The following is a 16,262-nucleotide window of genomic DNA, read 5'->3' as shown; positions in this document are numbered from 1 at the left end:
GCCTACTGCGTTATTCACGAATTTTGCTTTTTTAGCATAGATAAATCCACTTCCTAGTTCCAACTTCACCAGGTCTCCAGATTTATTCAACATCTTGAGATTTATATTTCGATTGTCGACCATGATACAATTCACCATAACTAAAATTAGATTTCAGTTGATAGTGTTACATGAGACGCTGTTATGGCGAATTAGAAAATCACTCTCAATTTAATTCATTTGAGTATTAGACCATAAGGCCCGCTTAATTCCCGCTTTTATATGATCTTCTCAGATCCAGTTTCCACTTAACATTTTTTAAACGCACGCCAACGCACATACGTATATCAAGATGACTTACCCGTTGCCGATGCTGCCACGAAAGACAATATGAAAATACTTCGAGTCAGTTGCATCGTTCCCAGTTACAAGTATTATTTCTGATATGACTTCAGCTGTGGTACTAATGAATAACCCGAAAAGCAAAATGACGGCGCAGGGATGTTGATGGGTTTTGTCAGATGCATACGTGCGACGTTCTGTCTTGAACAGTTTAAATGTTATTTGGTTGCAATTACCTACGTCAGAATTTCAATCATTCGAAGACAAATGATACTTATTCAATACAAAGACATATAATGTATCTACTGAAACACCCAGTCATCCCGAGGGCAACAAAGTTCATATTTATTATCTCTTACCAAAATAGAGTATTTTAAAATTGATAATGTATGTAATACTAAGAAATGAAAAGTCATGACATCCTGTTTAAAAACAAAACTAAACAATACCATTTAAAACGACTCGTCGGTCTGTCAGTGTCAGCTACGAACCCGATGTTTCTGAGTTTTTGACAATCGTAATCTTGTTTACATTCATTGTGGCAAGTGCCACACGCAGCAAATGATAGAGCGATTCCGTGGCCATTGTTATATTAACATTCGTTCCCTATTGTTAAAACTGCAGACCATCTCTTCGATTGTCGTAATTCGATCGGCCATCATGTCTACGACCTCTGTTTACACCTCCGTTATTCTCAGGACTGACAGACGATTTATTGGCCTTGTTTGCGACGATGACAGCAAAAGCCACCAAGACGAGCTGTAAAGAATTTTGAAACATATGCAAAAGTTATCCTCTTTCAACCTGGTGGCATCACGAGATGCTGCCGCGGACTCGAGTTCCGGCTTTCGGCTTTCGTATCAGTGTGCAGATTAAATAGTGCATTGAAGTGAATTGATTTACCTCCAGTACCAAGAGAACTACTAAAAAAGCGATGATATACGGTGTCTGGCCAGTAAGGAACCCCTCCATTTTCGCCCAGCAGCCCTATAAACATAGAAAAAGTCATTGATAGATTCTTACAAATTCAGCGCAGTTTTCACATCTGTTTTTTTTTCATCGGAAATTTCGAAGCAACGTTTTCCACAGTCGAACGTGTTTTAATCCGCATTTCGGATTTTAGATTCTTATTTGTATATACGCGATTAAATATATTTTGTCTGGGGTTGTTGTGGCAAACTTACTGTTTGAAAGTTAGATATTGTTGGGTCAGGAGCATCCAGGCATTTCATATCGATAGCTGAATTCTGATCTGCATTGAATATAGTCGTCCCCGGCTTGAACTTGCAACATAAAAATGGAGCCACCTATGTTTGGAAAAATAATAAGGTAATATAACTACTTATGAAGGTTTGTATACATCCCATTGATATAAATGTACACGTTTAGGATCTTCTCCGGGTTTTTCACGCTCCTCTCAGTCATACCATGGACGTATAAACTAGATTAGTTTATACGTCCATGGTCATACATAGCAATTTTTCAACTGGGCATTACAGTTGCCATTCGACGAGGATTTCTCGATTCGCATTTGTCAGCTTTTACAGTAGGAACCAGCAAACATTTGTTCATAGCTCGAATAGCTCAACGTTCTTACCGCGGTAACTGTCTTGCCGCTGTACTCGTAGGTTCGATTCCACTTAGTGGCGCTATTGAAATCGCCATATCCATCTATACCACAGCATTCGCCCTAGTAATAGAGAAATATAGCTACCATTAATTTTTACAGTATATCATTTATAACTTACGACAAAGGTTTTTGTTTGCTCTTATTCTTCATTTCATACGAATCTTTTAACTTAAATATTCATTGGATTTCATCCTATCTTAATAGCTTATGAATTCCACAATATTAATTTTTTTCATGGTTGTTTTAAGTCGTACGCCAAATTTTGTATCATTACCACAAACGTGTTCTAATATTGAAAAGCGTGTCCGACCATGACGAATGGGTCGAATGAACATAATTGTACTTACCATCATCATTCCCACATTCAGAAGTATAGATCCTAAATCGATTGCAAGTGTGTCGTAGTGTGCATTGATGTAAAGTTGCCATTCCGCTTGGATTTTCTCTTTTATCTAAAAGAGGGAAATCATTTTTTTAACTTTCCACTAAAAACGGCTATCACACTATTGCAGGGGTTATTTGTTACCTTTTTCAACTAGTAATGTATATTTATGACTGATTCCATGGTCAAATTTAACACTATTGTTTCAACAATCAAAGTCACTCGACAATTAATAATGATATCAAGTTTTTCTTACTTGATCCCTCATGGCCACGACCACGATCACAGTCACGATCTCCCCCAACACAAAAATTCCCATGATTATCGCGTACTAAAAAGCAAGAAAAATCTAAATGTTTGCGGTTCCGGTACAACGTGAATTTCTATTCGATAGGTGAAAATTTAGCTTACAACAATCAATGCTTTTTTACTGTTATAACAAGCTCCGCAACAGCCGATGAAACTCAAAATGAATAGGACGGCACCGACGCAGATCAGGGGAGTCGACAGCTCGGCCAAGTATGTAAAGAATTGCTGTGATGCCTCGGACATACTTGTCCCGCTACTTCCTTGCAAGGAACTGAACATAGCAGCCAAAAGACTGTTGGTGATATCTTTCATAAACCGAAGAGCAACGCCAACCGTCAGAAGAATCAATCCCACAATCTAAAAAGGAAGATTAATCTCAAATCTGATTCATTTCTTACATAACAGCTTTTATCCTTCAATATGAATCATATATAAGCCATTTTCCAAATTATGAGGTAAATATGTATAAATTTGATATTCGAAAACGTTGTGGATCATTTTCATTACTTACTCCCCACATAATGTTGAAACATATAAGGAGACATTTTCCGCAACAAGCCGCGCTACCCATTCTGAATTCCCTATAAAAAGATTAATAGATAGAAGTAGAGTAATGAAATCATGAGACCGCCTATACCAAATTACTAAATGGAAATAAAATGTGAACGTACCTTGTCAATACTGCGCTTGGTTTTATGCGCCTATAGGCCAAAACTCGTCGTTTAAATACAGGTAGGCCCTATTTTCAGAATTAGTCGTGGTTCTCTGAACGTTTGTATTCCAGTAGTTTGTTTGCGTTAAAATCCTTGCAATAACTATATTTTGACGATTGTCTATCTACAAATATTTGGCGATTGATGAAAAATATTGCGTCGGGCGTCCGGTCTTATTGGTTCTTCATTTAGTCATTTAGTCTGGTTGACCGTTTGTAAACATTGCAGACCGCAAGTTATTTAGACGTCAGTACTAATGTTATGTGTGACCCTGCGTGGACAAACGAGTTTGTATATTTTAGCAGCACTCGGTGTGTTAGTGCTATTATAGACCGTGACTAAATAGAGATTCCTCTGGGAAATATAAAAGACTTTCTGTTTGCTTAATTGCTAAGACATTGTCAGTTAGTACTCGTGTCTACTGTCGTTATTGTTTTCATAATATCCGTAGTTTGGCGTACAAACTAAAAGGGTTACCTAATAACTCAGAAAACGTTCTAGGGAAATGAAAAATGAAAATGAAAAATTGGAGTTGTCTACGCGTACGCGGGCAACTCGAAGTAAATAGTGTTTCTTTTTTGAATTTTCGTTTTTTCCGAATTTTGTTTTCAGTGCTGAGAGGCCTATGTGTCGCAGTGGGCTCCAGTCTGGATTGTATAATAGGTTACGGTGCTTGTCTCATCGTTTCCGACTATTAGAATACACAGGGAAGCTAGTAATAATGCCTAATCCGGCCACTAGCGATATCTTATCCGAAAATTAGGGATAACCGACCTGGAGGCGGCGCTTTGCTCGATTATACTTCCGCGTTTGTTGAATTTATTTTACTTTATTTACAAAAATGCAATGTTAACTGTTTGGAACCGGTATATACTACAAACCTGGCTTAGCCGACGCAGAAATGAGTACATTAGGGCTGGGTTTCAGTGAGTTCGACTTCGAGTCGGCTTGTGCGGCGTTGAGGCAAGACCGGCCCCCGACACCGGGTGAAGGCTACGAGTTTTTCACTGAATCGCACGACGTCAAAATATATCGGAATTTTGATTCGGTAATCACACTCGTTTATCACACATGTCACATGTATCATCATCACCTTTATTCTCTCTCAGAAAGTTTATTCCTATATACTCCTTGTTTTTTGGGGTGTGGCAATGAACCCACAACAATTGTCAGTAACCGCACGGACCGTTTCACTTACACACTCCTCAAGCTGCTGCTGAATGAATAAATTAATCTGTTATTGTGAATTTCATGTTTGTTTTTCGATAAGGTTTCGGATTTGAATTTTAGGACTCTGGTTTATATCAATACAAGATCTACGGCATTCTGGATGATGTATTGCCTGAAGTATGTGCACAAGTTTACATGGATCTGGAATATAGGAAAACTTGGGATAGCTTTGTGAAGGGTAAACTACTTAACTAATTACACTTCTTGTTTTGGACATTTTGCAGATGCCATTTTCAGCTATTTTTTTATGAATGAATATTGATTCAATTACTGGTAACAGGGGCGTATATCCAATGGCAGAGTTTTACAGTTCTTAAAAGAAATGAAAAGGGCATTGAAGACGGGCAAGTCAAGTATCCATGCACCCAAAACAAGGGGTCTGGAAATTTCGAAATTTCGGTGCATTTTCATACAATTTCTTGCACATTTATGAGAATCAATTAAAGCTATTGCACTTCTGTCTCATTAGTTGCGTTTGGAAAAATTACCCTGAATGATATTGCCATTGTTTTTTCAAAAGGGTACCGGAGAGTAGCGACGGGAGCCGCATCTGGACCCACCCCTGTGTCATCCCTGGCTTGTCTTTGAAAATATTCAGAATTTCCCCCAAAATGTTGAATGGTTGTAAAACATTCACTTAAGTCAGTCAATGTTGTAATTTTCTTTTATCAATCAAAATTGAAAAATATTCAATATTCACTCAATCTCAAGGGCGGGATACTTCTATATTCTTAACAGAGCTTAAAGAAATTCCAACAAGAGGTGGAACGGCAATTTATTGGGAAGTGAACTTTCCTTGGCCAATGTCTAATAGAGATGTATCCTTGTACCTAAACATACATTATTTAAGCCATTACGATTTGTATAAAACATAGTTTTAACCAAATTTTGACATCGACATAGGTACACTCTTGTCCAGTTTCACGAAAAAGTTAACTCGCCAGTGGCAATTTTGTATTGTCAAACTTAACCTTTTTAAGCTTAAACCTTTTTCATGAAGCTGGACCCTATGGGCTGTTTCTATTTTTGTTTTGATTTGAGAATGAAAGGATTTAAAGACTTTCCAGAAAATACATTACATCCGTGCTGACTACTTAACATGATTTTGATAGTATGTCTACGCTCGTGAACTTCGGGAATTAGAAATCGATGGTCAGAAGGTCTGGGTGATTCTAGTGAAAGCAGTGACTTTGTCCGAGGTACCAGAAAAACCAGGCGTTGTACGAGTGACCGACTATGTACAAACCTGTGCATTGACATCTGATGGTAAACGTGGTTCAAAAGGTAATCTTATACTGTTTACTGTTACATATGCAGACCGTTTGTCCACATGAATACGGGAAATATAGAAATTGTTCTTTTTTAGTTGATATTTAGTCGAAACTTTTTTTTCAATTATGCATTGCAGCGTACATGAAGTATTTCGATAATCCAGGTGGTTCAATTCCAACGTGGCTCATTAACTGGGGGGCTAAGGTATGACTTTTTAGTGTTGTGGTTTTCATTCACTCTTTCAGAATCGTCTTTACAGTGAAAGCCGTACTTATAAAATGACATGTAGTTGTGGTGATTTTTGCAGACTGGTGTTCCGAAGTTCTTGAGTCAAATGCAGACAGCTTGCCGTTGTTATCCTAAATACGACGCGCATTCACAATCTGGAAATGGACGCGAATAACGAACGTCGATGCAGTCGTCCATACAATCAAAACCGTACCTCAACGAGGACCCGCTTGTCCGGTGTGGTAGTTCTCTAGTCTGATGCTCGGATTCGTGATTGTCGTCATCCTGATTTTCGGCAATGGGACCATAAGGGATCGCAAAAGACCTGGCCCGACTCCATAGTTCTTGATTAAATCTGAATCTGAGTTAAAAGTTAATCAGGAACTGTTGACTATTATTGATTATTGACTATTGAGATTATATAACGTGCAATATTCGATCAAGTTTTTGTATGAAACTGTTTATGTTTGAGTTACACGTTGGTTTATTTTATCGAATCAGCAACCTTATTCATAATCACAAGTGCAAGTTGGTAAGACGATCAATATGACCAATTCAATCTGTGTCCTTTTAGCAATCAGTTGCGTCATCATTTTTCATGGGTTTAACAGAATGAAGTAAACATCCAATGGCTTCATTCTAGAACAAATTGATTATATTACATAACTCTTTAAAAAGAATTAAATCAGAGTGATATTTCTTTTCAAGGCACCCTATATATATTATATGTCCCTCGTTTTACGATATGCATATATAGTGTATACGGGGCTAAATTCAAATCTAGTCGATTTATTACAGTATATCACATTGTAAATTACAGTTTACAGTAGACGTTCGCTATATGTAACTCGGCGCCGGTCTTATATTTACTACTCCGTCAAAAGAAACCCTTTTGTAATATTCACCGACTTGAGATTCATAATTCAATATATCTAATGTCATAATTTGATAATGCCGGTACAATTTCTCTTTCAATGTTTTGTGATCGTGTAGGCGATGTTTTGTTAGTACATAATTATGTATTGTGTATGTACGTGTTTCTTTCTTTTTTTTAAAATCAAACAGAAATATATTACGCAAGAAACGATATCTTTTGTTAATAGTGTTTGTTGATCTTCGAGTTCGGGATTGCTGAGAATTTTAAGGTTGGAAAAAGCTCAACGAAATACCTTGGAAACCTCATCGTTGATTTCGCCCCCGGAAGTGGAAATGACGGAAGACCAGTGTGAATTTTTAACACGATTCAGAACCGCGATATACATGTATTCTTAATTCAGATATTAAGGGTCAAAACCGCCAACATTTACTTAGTACTTCTATCCTTATCTGCAGCCGGGACCACTGCTCTTGGATACTGGATTTGGATAAATAAAATCATCATGACCAAATGTAAATCTATTTAGAATGAAAATGATCTTCATTATCGTAAGGACTTTTCCAATTTTGATCGTCCAGGCGAAACCCTGTTACTGTTTTTATTGAAAAATGAACTATAACCACCAGACAGTTTATCGTAAACACTTTCAAGTAGACATCGTCGTGCGGGCGTATTTTGGTATCAACCGGCGGCACATTAAAGCGGGCGATGCAGATTATTACGCGCGCGAAAAATACGCGTGTATGCGTACGAGTGCAACCTCGGATACAACGATTCATCAGATCAGATATAATAAATATAGAATCTCGTCCCAAGTAACACAATTCAATCAATTTCATACTGGATATAACGAACGTATTGTCTGGTCCAACGGGGTTCGTTGTAATGAGGTTATTCCGAATAGGCCTGATCCTATCCTCTTGAAGCCAACTCGGTACTGCATGCGTCATTGAAATGGCAGTTACGGCATTGGTTTCAATAGCGGCTGTTGCTATAGACGCACTCCTCGTGTTTTGAATCCATGTAGGGGACATTGGCGTATGTATATTGTGCAGATTGGAAACCGGTTTTTTAGACAATACAAAGCATGACTTTTTATGGAAAATGGTGAGGGTTAGAGTGTTAGTTTTCAAAAAGCACGCAGTTATTCTCCGTATTTACAACCTCGACGATTGTATTATATATTTTTCATTTAAGAATTCGTCTTCGTCATTTGTTTGAGGAAAGTAGTTAACTCGGCTTGCTCGGCCTGTCTGTCAAATTCCAAACGCCGGACGGAAAAGGTGGCGAGGCTCCAATCAATCATTCCCACGCATCTAAAAGGTAAGTTCCAGGCTCATATTCCATTCACATATTCAATGTTTTATATCCTTCTTATTGTATTATAATGTATTAAAAATATCTCGAAATTCCCGGAGCTTATGAAGCCAGTTTTACAGTAGAATTAAATTTCAGGTAGAATCGACTCAACTGATTTCCAATATATGTATGTATTAAATTTTACACCCAAGGCGTCTGGACCAGTTCTCAGAGTTAAAACTCAAATGATTTGGGCCACATGGAGCTGTATAGCCCGCAGTTGAATCATTAGAAATAGGCCTAACTAGTTTCTACGAATCAATCTGGAACTGGATACTGATGTGTTGTGCCTCCTCGCCCTACCCTTTGTATAACGATTAAATAGTAAATCGCTACTCGTCGCTTATCAATATCAGTATGATTACTGGCCGTGCATTGATAAACATCGGGAAAATATCAACTACCTCGACAGCAACACTCTTTCTCTCCATGGCAACTCATACTGATTGGCATTACCTGTACAAACACGGGGAACTATCGATCCTCGTCGCGTTAAAATTTAGTCTCATTAGTAGGGAAGTGGTTTCCGGTTCATCGTAGCAAAATTATGGTGGCTGATAAGGGCCATAGCGTAAAATTCCTGGTATGTAAATGAGGGCGCCAGAACACCAGAACGCCAAAACGAAAAAAAAACGTCCAATTTTCTCTGAAAGTTCGTTTTGGCGCGCCAAAACAAAGAAAATTCCGTTTTGGCACCCCCGCCAAAACAACGAAAAACGTCAAATTTTCTCTAAAAGTTCGTTTTGGCGCGCCAAAACAAAGAAAATTCCGTTTTGGCGCGCCAAAACAAAGAAAATTCCGTTTTGGCGCCCCCGACAATACGAACTTTCGTTTTGGCGCCCCCGCCAAAACAACGAAAAACGTCCAATTTTCTCTAAAAGTTCGTTTTGGCGCACCAAAACAAAGAAAATTCCGTTTTGGCGCGGTTATTTCGGTTTTGGTGCCCCCGTCAAAACAAGCATTTAACAACAGTAAAAATATTTTTTCAATTTGGCAAGTTCGTTTTGGCGGGGGCGCCAAAATGAAAGTTCGTTTTGGCGGGGGCGCCGAAACGGAATATTCGTTGTTTTGGTGCGCCAAAACGAACTTTCAGAGAAAATTTGACGTTTTTTTTTCGTTTTGGCGTTCTGGCGTTCTGGCGCCCTCATTTACATACCAGGAATTTTACGCTATGGCCCTTATCAGCCACCATATGGAATAGTTCCCCGCTCAAAGATACATTTTTAGAAAAGGAGTAATTCGGCTGTGTACTTTTCAAGACAAACCGACATACCGACAAACCGAAATACCGAAACCGACATACTCGATCCCTCGATCAAGTCCCTCGATCCAGCCACGGGTAATCCACGGAAAAACCCTGTCCAAATTTGGGATTCGACAACTATTTTCAGCACTCATTCAAACAGTTGAAATGGTTATTGTTGCTATGAGACAAGTACCACATTTACGAATTAAAGTAAAACGTATCGACAAAACAAGAGGAGGCACGATAAAGCAGTTATCAGATTAAGCGATTTGTTTGAAGTCCGTTCGTTCAACATTTTTGACTTACGCCAGGGGAATTATTTCTTTTACAGATACTTGCAGCGACGTGACGAAATATCTCTTCGATTTAACAACAAACTATGGGTTTATTAGGATGTGGCCGATGCCTGTTGATAGGCTTCAACATATTTTGGACGGTAAGTAGGCCTACTTTAAAGTGCTCTTACAAAAACCTCGGTTAGAAAGTTTTATAGGCCCAATGTCAATGCAACGAGTGGAAGGAACCATTAAATTCGACCAAAGAACACGGAAATTGGAGTCTGCGCCAAATACTGCTAATGTCTATTTATTAATTGATGAGACCTGTTTTTCTGGGATATTTTGCTTACTTTTTGGGGTACATACCTCATTTATGTCTTAACAGAATGCCAAAAATCGCGGACAACAACTGAATATCCGATATATTTCCAGTTCTGTACCAATTAGATGGATTGGCAAAAAGACTCCTTAAGTCCAGTTGAATGAGAGAGAAAATCCTCCATTTTGTGAAATTTCTTGAATTTTTACATTGTCACCATGCCTACGAAATGAAGTTATTTTTCTTGTGGGGTCTCAACAACTAAATCAGGGTGGCGTAGGCATGGTAACAATGTTCAAATCCAAGAAATTTGACAAAATGGAGGATTTTCTCTCTCATTCAACTGGACTTAAGGAGTCTTTTTGCTAATCCATCTAATTGGTACAGAACTGGAAATATATCGGATATTCAGTTGTTGTCCGCGATTTTTGGCATTCTGTTAAGACATAAATGAGGTATGTACCCCAAAAAGTAAGCAAAATATCCCAGAAAAACAGGTCTCATCAATTAATAAATAGACATTAGTTTAAGACGAGAAGGCGTGAAAAATGTCTCCACAATGCCGACGATGCCTGACCGACGCAGTGTGTTCAGCCAAATCACTGCTCCGGTGTCTTGATCATCGTATTCCAAGCGTATTCATCCAGTCCTGGAACTGGAAGTGGTTTTACCCACAATCTGGAGTCACTCTACCTTTCCGGTGTCTTTGGTACATGAGGCACTTTCACCCAGTAGCCTACAGCGATCTCCGACGATCTACGATCCTTGTGTCTGTGGTACGACATTAAGGTTCTTCTTAGTGAAGAGGCACTAAGGTCATTGGTGAGACATCGTAGGAACTACCTCATAAATATAGGCTACTTTACTGACTAAACTAGGCCATTTATGAATTTGTTGCAAAAAGTCAGTGAGTGAAAATGTGTTTTTCTTTTCAGATTTTGGGATTAGTTTTGCTGGGGTTGGGCGCTGCTGTCAAATTTGCCCAAGATTTGGTCCAAGGTCTTCTCAAGAAGTTCCTCGATACTCTTCCTTCTTCGTCCGGGATCACTGCGCAAGCTGCCTCCGAATTTATGGGGCTCATCAATAAAATCTCCATTCCTTTAATAGTTATCGGCGTTATCCTGTTTCTCATTGGAATTTTCGGTTGCTGTGGAGCCTGCTATAAAAACAGAATTATGCTGATCATCGTGAGTAATTTCATTCGCAATTGAACTCTTAAACGTCAATCCTACGTAATCCTCTCATCTATAAGCTAAATGTATATTTCAACTTTGCTTGAGGACGTCAGGCGGTCAAGCTCAGTCAGTGTTTCGGCGATACAGGCTACCTTGAATTTATCGGTTTTCAAAGTTGAACTAAAACATCGATTTTGATCCATTTTACATTGCATTGAAGGATTGCCAAAAAAGCCACATTATAAGGGGTTGCATCATAGAAAAAAGACACCCTTTTCTTAAATGAATCAAGTTTTTTTCAAATCATAAGTAATTATGGTGGAAATATATTTATAATCGATTGTTGAACATTGATATTAAAGTCATTTTTCTTTATTCAACCCCATTCCAAGAATACTTTTTGGCAGTCCTTCAATACAGCGTAAAATTGAAAATTAATGTTTTAGTTCAACTTCGAAACTGTGCTGATCACTTTTCAATCATTTTGAAGACACTTTCATGACGTAAAATATACATGTATAATCATGTTTTTGAATTAATCTTCCAGTATGCTGCTGTCGTTGGACTTGTCGTGCTGACGGAAGTAATTGCAATAATCGTTATAGTAGCGATGAAGGACACGGTACGTTTAGCGAAAGGAAACGTTTCCCGCTTTCGTCAAAACATTTTACGCAATATGTCGATTGAAATACATTTTCTTGGTGTTTTGTTTGTATAGGTTAAAACCAAGCTAGGCGTGGAATTTAAATCCTACATCGACAAGTATTACAACGACCAAGCTGCCGATATAGGATCACTGCTGCTGAACATGGGAATGATGATGGTAATTTGTAACAAACAATCACGTAATGCAGTGGCTGATTCGGGCCACAAAAAAAATCTCAACTCGATTAGGATAAAAACTAGTTGATTTCGATTTCGATTTCGACTGAAATAAACCTTTTAGTCGGGAAAACATTTACAAACATATAAAGTACAGAAAACAACTTTCAGTTGTTTCAAGGCCTTAAGCAATTTCAGCACCCACCGAATTTTTTACCTTTCGGTCATTAAAACGCGTTTTAGATGTTTCCAGTCTCTTAAAGTTGTTTTGGCTGAAATCAATTTTTCGGGCCCTGAAAACCACTTTAAAGATGTTTTCAGGAACTTTAAGTTCTTTTCAGGGGTTACCTACTGAGATCAGCTCGTAATTTGCGACGTGTGTTGGATATGAAAACAACTATTCGGGGCTAAAAACGATGAAATCAATTAGGGCCTGAAAAGAACTAAAGGTTGTTTTTTGTCGAATAGAAAATTGATTTCATAAGTTTAAGATGTGTGGCCTATTAGGGGCTGTCCATAAAAGACGTCCACAAAAAATACGGAAAATCTGACCCCCCTCCCCCGTGTCCACATAAAATTTATATCAGCAAGACCCCCGCCCTCTTGTCCGACGGACAGTGGACCTTAAGATTCACACTTGATAAAGATTTGATGCAGCATAAAAAAACTTAACTTTTATTAACGTATTTACATTTATTCCCTTAACCTGGTGTTATAATTATAACTTGTAAATTTCTGGTAACTAGTCATTGGAGGATTGAGGGATTTTACTTTTACTTTTATCCACGAAAGATGTTCCTAAACTACTGACCCCCCCTCCCCTCCCCTTGTCCCCAAGTTTAAAAAAAAAATCTAAAACCCCCTCCCCCTATAGCGTGGATGTCTTTTATGGATGGCTCCTAACCCGTTGGACTTTCTTGACTCGAGGACCCAGTACCCTGGTCGACCAATGTAGTCCTTCTCATATTCAGGTTATGTCACAAAACGAATTTACTTACGTACGTTTTTTGTCTTTTTCAGGGACAATGTTGTGGACTTAACGATTATCGTGATTTCGATGGAGCAAAGAATTGGGATAGAATAATAACAGTTGATGGAGCAAATGTTACCAAGGTCAGAATCTAACCTTCGTTGTGTGTAAACGGTGTATTTAGGCAAGGCCTCAATCGAGGCTTTCAAACTGTTCTTGGGGATCATTCATTGAGTTCAATATTTTCTATAAGGCGACCCCAATTGCTTGCTGCAAGTTGAAGAATCCAGGATTTAAGATGGGTTTGCCGGCACAAAGCGATTGGGTGAACGTTACTTGTATCGATCAACCTGACTCAACCAATTCAAACTACAAGACGGTAAATTCACTCGCACCGGGTCACGTTCTCTGAAGAGTTTTTCCTACGCATTTTGCAAATTCCTTTCAAATTACATTGCAGGGTTGTTGGACAAAGATCGAGACAGCAATTAAAGCTCAGTTACCGTGGGTGATAACCATAATAGTGCTCTTCATTTTATTACAGGTATGTATGAAATGATCTGGAACATAGTTTCATAGGCTGGCATCAATGGGGAACCGCAACACCAGCTATCCCACCAGATGGCATGACGAACGTTATCAAAATGAGTTCGCTTTAAATGAACTTTGAACTGAATTTCTAGGCTCCCGAATGCATATATCATCACGACCCACCAAATATACAATAAATATATTTTGAATACCGAATAACTACTAGCAAACCTGGTGGATCCTGCCTGCCATAGGTGGAATCCTCGATTGCCACAGGAGGTCGTAGGTTCCCATTAACATAATATCGTTGTACCGTGGACTCACGGTGGCACACAGAACACGTATCACCATGATAGCTCTACATGATATAGTATGCACTAGGCTTTTTGATATGAATTGTAAACGATGTAAACGTAATGGGAATTACGTAATTTTGATTGAATCCTCCCAATGTTTTGGTCATTATTTTCTTATTTGCTAGATCGAGTCCTTGAATATCGTTATAATTTGAATCTTGTACATAGTTTCGGGTCAAGCTTTCCAACACAATCAACATAATGAACATGATCATCGGTTTTTTAAAAATTTTTCAGGTGTTACTTTTCGCTTGCGCAGTACTCATCATCAAGGACGAGTCGGATTAGCGCGAATATATTACATGATATCGGATGACAGGAGTAAACAGTTGGTGAAAAATCTCCATTTCGGAGGAATTGTTTTCGATTATACTTTTTGTTACGTCTAATAATACGAAACTCGTAGTTCGCAACACTTCTACATGTCGCAGCTTTACACGTCGAAGTAAAACGGCATGACGAAATAGTTAGTTACGTGTTCTACTCCCGAAATATTTTGCGACACAACTCAATGAACTTGATTCGCTGTTATTTTTGTACATATCTTACATATTTGGAAATGAATGACACGGTTTATTTCTGTTTGTCTCACCGATTAAATGCTTGATTTATATATCGTCTCTTATTACAATTCTTTACGTTTGTTTCCTTTTATTTCAGTCTCCTTTCTCTTGATATTGTTTTTACGTAGACAAATACATGTATATATTGATATATTTTATTAACAATAAATTCTCGTTATATCAAATCTGCAATATTTATCTTATCTTTAAATGTAGTCTGGATGAATGCAAATTTGACTCCAGTACAGCAAAGCGGAGTAATTTATAAGGACTCATGCCATCAACTACTTCCCCCAAGACTAACCGTATCGGATTTTGTCATTCAATATAAAAAAGGAATGGCCTTTTAGAGTGTCGCCCTCTAAGCAACCAGCAGCACTCGAACCCGTTTGTCACTAGCACTGATAGTGAATGGAAATGCTTATTCATCATTCATGGAGTTTGAGAAATTGTGGATAGATTTTTATTGAATATGATAAGGAACTTCCCGATTTACTCCAAATGTAACCCTTCACGTTGCACTATAAAGTCGTACATCGATCTTACATCATCGATACGGAAGCCCCTAGGTGACATACGAGATAATTTTTCCACAATTTTGACTTATTAAGTCGAATTTCGAGTTAATTATGTCGCAATTCGACTTATTATGTCGAATTTCGAATTAATTATGTCGAATTTCGTGTTATTTTTATGTAGACTTAATATCTCAAAATTCGACATAAAATAAGTCGAATTTCGACATAATTAACTCGAAATTCAGACTCATAATAAGTCGAAACTGGTAAAAGATTTCCTGTATGTAACCTAGGGACTTCTGAAGTCATGGGCCGGAACTCTTATTTATATTCAATCGATCGCATCATTGCCAGAACGGCGCGCACTGTTGTTGCCACGTCATGGATGCTCGCTTATCACAAGTGGAATCCTCACACGATATAAACTACGGTCATCGAAACTCTATGGTCATATAATGGACGTATAACGTCTTCATGGTCATATATTCAATTCACAAATCTGAAACTGGTTTACTACTGATTGACTCTTTTTCTTCAGCATTTGATCGATGCCCATTTTCTTTGTAAAAGATCCGACCGAAGTTGTTAAAAACGGTTTCGATAACAAGCATTCTGAACCAAATAGAAAAAAATAAAATCGATGGCAATTGGAGTCAAAAAGCCATACATTCACATTTCACTTTTGCTATTCGGAGAAATCTTATCCTAGTTTATGTTCTTAGACATTGGTTTTTCCAATACTTTCTTCACCAACTCGGCTATGCCGTCACTACCACGTACGTCAGGGGGGGGGGGGGGCAATGCCTGCCGAATAAGATCTTCTTTTTAAAGAGAAAACTATTGACTAATTGTCACGCGGAATCGAATAAGTTCCATATTTTCAACCTTTTCTTCGAAGAAGTGACGAATGTATTTTCGCTAATAACGAAACGGGTTCAGCTCGTGTCGTTTACATAAAAAGAATATCGTATGCAGACTTCATTTTTAGTGATTTAGCGAAATAACGATAATACGTATGTACTAGCAGAATTCTATAACTCATTATGTGTTCTATTCATCAAACATTCCACACAATTCATAGGATTCAATTTCCTGATTTAGATGTAAAACATTTCGTGAATATAGGTGTTTTACGACGTCACAACCATTCAAATGAATCGCGA

At 38.1% G+C, this 16,262-nt stretch overlaps 2 protein-coding genes across 4 annotated transcripts; both read left to right on the top strand.

Moving 5' to 3' along the window:
* The first annotated feature begins 4,202 nt into the window (after positions 1 to 4,202).
* LOC141907021 (phosphatidylcholine transfer protein-like) lies at positions 4,203 to 7,116 on the top strand. Of its 2 annotated transcripts, none has more exons than XM_074796559.1 (6): positions 4,203 to 4,403; positions 4,646 to 4,763; positions 5,324 to 5,403; positions 5,698 to 5,869; positions 5,994 to 6,061; positions 6,165 to 7,116. In XM_074796559.1, exons 1-6 carry the CDS (start codon positions 4,257 to 4,259, stop codon positions 6,258 to 6,260), a joined length of 681 nt encoding a protein of 226 aa, XP_074652660.1. In that variant the 5' UTR covers positions 4,203 to 4,256; the 3' UTR covers positions 6,261 to 7,116. The 2 variants fall into 2 exon arrangements, with proteins under 2 accessions (XP_074652660.1, XP_074652661.1); XM_074796560.1 differs by having other exon boundaries at positions 6,147 to 7,116.
* Positions 7,117 to 7,975: 859 nt separating this feature from the next.
* On the top strand, positions 7,976 to 14,730 carry LOC141906976 (CD63 antigen-like). 2 transcript variants are annotated; one of them, XM_074796491.1, is made up of 10 exons: positions 7,983 to 8,069; positions 8,160 to 8,285; positions 9,899 to 10,003; positions 11,100 to 11,351; positions 11,887 to 11,961; positions 12,058 to 12,162; positions 13,182 to 13,274; positions 13,385 to 13,510; positions 13,592 to 13,675; positions 14,256 to 14,729. In XM_074796491.1, exons 3-10 carry the CDS (start codon positions 9,947 to 9,949, stop codon positions 14,304 to 14,306), a joined length of 843 nt encoding a protein of 280 aa, XP_074652592.1. In that variant the 5' UTR covers positions 7,983 to 8,069; positions 8,160 to 8,285; positions 9,899 to 9,946; the 3' UTR covers positions 14,307 to 14,729. The 2 variants fall into 2 exon arrangements, with proteins under 2 accessions (XP_074652593.1, XP_074652592.1); XM_074796492.1 differs by lacking the exon at positions 13,592 to 13,675 and having other exon boundaries at positions 7,976 to 8,069; positions 14,256 to 14,730.
* Positions 14,731 to 16,262: the final 1,532 nt, after the last annotated feature.

This window comes from Tubulanus polymorphus, chromosome 6, assembly GCF_964204645.1.
Source record: "Tubulanus polymorphus chromosome 6, tnTubPoly1.2, whole genome shotgun sequence".
Taxonomy (NCBI): domain Eukaryota; kingdom Metazoa; phylum Nemertea; class Palaeonemertea; order Tubulaniformes; family Tubulanidae; genus Tubulanus; species Tubulanus polymorphus.
This window is presented reverse-complemented; position numbering and strand designations above follow the sequence as displayed.

What these genes read in the sequence shown, in the direction of transcription:
- LOC141907021 (XM_074796559.1), top strand. Translation starts at nt 4,257, where the DNA reads ATGAGTACATTAGGGCTGGGTTTCAGTGAGTTCGACTTCGAGTCGGCT. An exon ending in TATATCGGAATTTTGATTCG is followed by an intron (nt 4,404 to 4,645) that starts GTAATCACACTC and finishes TTTGAATTTTAG; the next exon opens with GACTCTGGTTTATATCAATA. An exon ending in TTGGGATAGCTTTGTGAAGG is followed by an intron (nt 4,764 to 5,323) that starts GTAAACTACTTA and finishes TATTCTTAACAG; the next exon opens with AGCTTAAAGAAATTCCAACA.
- LOC141906976 (XM_074796491.1), top strand. Translation starts at nt 9,947, where the DNA reads ATGGGTTTATTAGGATGTGGCCGATGCCTGTTGATAGGCTTCAACATA. An exon ending in ACAGAATTATGCTGATCATC is followed by an intron (nt 11,352 to 11,886) that starts GTGAGTAATTTC and finishes TTAATCTTCCAG; the next exon opens with TATGCTGCTGTCGTTGGACT. An exon ending in CCAATTCAAACTACAAGACG is followed by an intron (nt 13,511 to 13,591) that starts GTAAATTCACTC and finishes ATTACATTGCAG; the next exon opens with GGTTGTTGGACAAAGATCGA.